The following is a 3,448-nucleotide window of genomic DNA, read 5'->3' on the forward strand; positions in this document are numbered from 1 at the left end:
TCACCAGAACAAATACAATAAGAGGTAGTTGTTCTGGTGATTATAGTGTGCCTTTAATATTTCCAATACAAATTCCATATTCTGGATTCTTTATTAAGCAACTTACATTTCTATATTGGCTCTATATCGGTTTAAAGCTAAACTGAACAAGAATTTTAATTTCTTTTGCAATAAAAGTTTATTTTTTATTCTGTATGTTCACTATTTTGTTATGCATACATATATAAAATTACACAAAATGACCTCTTTATATTGTGAAATCATTTTCTCCTCCCTGAACTTGGCCATTTCGTATGATCCTGGTTATTGTGGCTAGGACACAGAATGCAACGGGAAGCTATTGTTTCAATGCAGCAAATGTTGAGCTGCAGATACTAAGTATCAACCTTCACTAGGACCAGGCAATAAAAGTACATTTCAATCAGGTAAGTGGAATTTCCATAGGTCACGTGGAATGTTCGATAAGGAGGTTATAGCAATGTGCTTACCACAGTAAGCTAGGTGTTCATTTATACATAAATTATAACAAAAAAAAAACACTAAAAAAAGAAAAATAACTGTTCATTTTAGATCTAGCATAAATGGAGTATACAGAAGGTAAAGTAGGGCCTCAAATATTTTTGGATACGCTTTTCAAACGATTTAGTATTTTTGGATGAACTTTAAAAATTATTTAGGATTTTTAAAAATATTTTAATATTCACATACTTTTTATATGTGGTATATTTTTGATGTATTTCATGCATTCCTGTTTTATGGACATGATTGTCCCATGTTTTCCTGCAAATGCATGTAGGCACAAGATGCATGGTGCAAGCTCTATTGACAGCAGTGAAGGCTCTCTCTGCTCTGCTCTGCTTTGCAAAGGGAGATTGAAATGCTATATCGCTTACTCAAATTGCACAAATGATGCCACACACGAGGAGTGGACAACCTGTATTGGTCCTGCCTGCTCTCAGTCAAAAGGCATTAAAAAGAGTATGGTGGTTAAAAATAACTTGCATGTCAATGTTTTCGTGTATGTGTGTATCGGGCACTGTGTATCTGAGTGTTTCAATGGACTTTAAATGGACAAAATAGGAATTTGATGTCCACACATGATACAAATGTATGCTTACTAAAGGCATGATTCTTCTCTTCTTTCTTTAAGCAATACTGCACAATGACTTGGAATATGACATCCGTCTCTCAAGTCAACACATCAACATGGGCTGGAATAATCGATTCAACAGACAGAATTCCCAATGTCTTCATTGCTGTGCTGATATTCATCACTTTTCTGTTTGGGCTAGTTATGAACAATCTGTATGTTTGGGTGCTTGTGTTCAGGATGAGAAAAACTGTTAACTCTACTTGGTTTTTCCATGTCATCATGGCCAACCTAGTATATGCACTCACCTTGCCATTTACTGCAGTTTCTATGCTCACTTACAATCAGTGGATAATGGGAGATTTCATGTGTAAGCTCATCCATTCATTAAAGGAACACTATAGTCACCTAAATTACTTTAGCTAAATAAAGCAGTTTTAATGTATAGATCATTCCCCTACAATTTCACTGCTCAATTCATTGTCATTTTGGAGTTAAATCACTTTGTTTCTGTTAAAGGACCACTCTAGTGCCAGGAAATATACTCGTTTTCCTGGCACTAGAGTGCCCTGAGGGTGCCCCCACCCTCAGGGTCCCCCTCCCGGCTCTGTAAAGGGGAAAAGGGGTAAAACTTACCTTTTTCCAGCACTGGGCGGGGAGCTCTCCTCCTCCTCTCCGCCTCCTCTCCGCCCCGTCGGCTGAATGCGCACGCGCGGCAAGAGCTGCGCACGCATTCAGCCGGTCGCATAGGAAAGCATTTACAATGCTTTCCTATGGACGCTTGCGTGCTCTCACAGTGAGACAGCCACTAGAGGATTAGGGGGAAGGCTTAACCCATTAATAAACATAGCAGTTTCTCTGAAACTGCTATGTTTATTAAAAAAATGGGTTAACCCTAGCTGGACCTGGCACCCAGACCACTTCATTAAGGAGGGTCCCTCTCCCTCCCACCCACCAATCCCCGGTTACTGAAGGGGTGAAAACCCCTTCAGTGACTTACCTGAGGCAGCGGCGATGTCCCTCGCCGCTATCTCCTCCTCCGCGACGCTCCTCCTTGTGATTGCGTCGGCCGGTGGGCGAGACTGATCTCGCCCACCGGCCGAGGAGACCTAATGAGCATGCGCGGAAATGCTGCGCATGCGCATTACGTCTCCCCATAGGAAAGCATTGAAAAATCATTTCAATGCTTTCCTATAGGGTTTTGAGTGACGCTGGAGGTCCTCACACAGCGTGAGGATGTCCAGCGACGCTCTAGCACAGGTTTCCTGTGCTAGAACCCAGGAAGTGACCTCTAGTGGCTGTCTAGTAGACAGCCACTAGAGGTGGAGTTAACCCTGCAATGAAATTATTGCAGTTTATGAAAAACTGCAATAATTACACTTGCAGGGTTAAGGGTAGTGGGAGTTGGCACCCAGACCACTCCAATGAGCAGAATTGGTCTGGGTGCCTGGAGTGTCCCTTTAAGCTGAAGTGTTCTGGGTGCCTAGAGTGGTCCTTTAATGCAGCCCTAGCCACACCTCCCCTGGCTAAGATTGACAGAGCCTGCATGAAAAAAAAACTGGTTTCACTTTCAAACAGATGTAATTTACCTTAAATAATTGTATCTCAATCTCTAAATTGAACTTTAATCACATACAGGAGGCTCTTGCAGGGTCTAGCAAGCTATTAACATAGCAGGAGATATGAAAATCTTAATTAAACAGAACTTGCAGTAAATAAAGCCTAAATAGGGCTCTTTTTACCGGAAGTGTTTATGGAAGGCTGTGCAAGTCACATGCAGGGAGGTGTGACTAGGGTTCATAAACAAAGGGATTTAACTCCTAAATGGCAGAGGATTGAGCAGTGATGCTGCAGGGGCATGTTCTATACACCAAAACTGCTTCATTAAGCTAAAGTTGTTCAGGTGACTATAGTGTCCCTTTAAGGTCTATTGCTATGTTTAAAGAGGTTTTAATTCTTACCGTTACCTGCATGTTTTCCACCCACACTTTTACAGAAGACACATGATGCATCGATATGCCACAGCTATCTGCATTTTCTTATGGTTGTTGGCCATCGTCTGTAGCTCACCTTATGGTGTGATAAGAAAACTCAAAATTGAAAACAGCCCTGCTATCTGTTACAGTGATTACAATCTGTCTGGGAAACTGAATAACAAAGAGACACTTCTGGTCAAAGAGAGCTTTTTCATATTTCGTGTTAGTTCTGGTTATCTGATTCCCTTGTTTGTGATCTTGTTTTGTTATTTACAAATTATACTCAAGATGAAGAAGGAGATACTGACCAGGACTACCAAGCCCTACAAAATCATCTTTAATCCAGTGATATAATTTTTTTGTCTGCAAACTGCCCTTCCAT

At 41.0% G+C, this 3,448-nt stretch overlaps 1 protein-coding gene across 1 annotated transcript in view; it reads left to right on the forward strand.

Annotated features, from left to right (window-relative positions):
• Positions 1 to 1,162: 1,162 nt before the first annotated feature.
• The window catches only part of LOC134576755 (probable G-protein coupled receptor 33), a 2,616-nt gene continuing 330 nt past the window's right edge, over positions 1,163 to 3,448 (forward strand). Inside the window, 3 exon segments of the mRNA XM_063435466.1 lie at positions 1,163 to 1,305; positions 3,036 to 3,402; positions 3,404 to 3,448. The exon segment at positions 3,404 to 3,448 is cut by the window's right edge and continues 330 nt beyond it. Coding sequence (XP_063291536.1) covers positions 1,163 to 1,305; positions 3,036 to 3,402; positions 3,404 to 3,448 — 555 coding nt within the window.

This window comes from Pelobates fuscus, chromosome 11 (assembly GCF_036172605.1).
Source record: "Pelobates fuscus isolate aPelFus1 chromosome 11, aPelFus1.pri, whole genome shotgun sequence".
NCBI classification, from domain to species: Eukaryota; Metazoa; Chordata; class Amphibia; order Anura; family Pelobatidae; genus Pelobates; species Pelobates fuscus.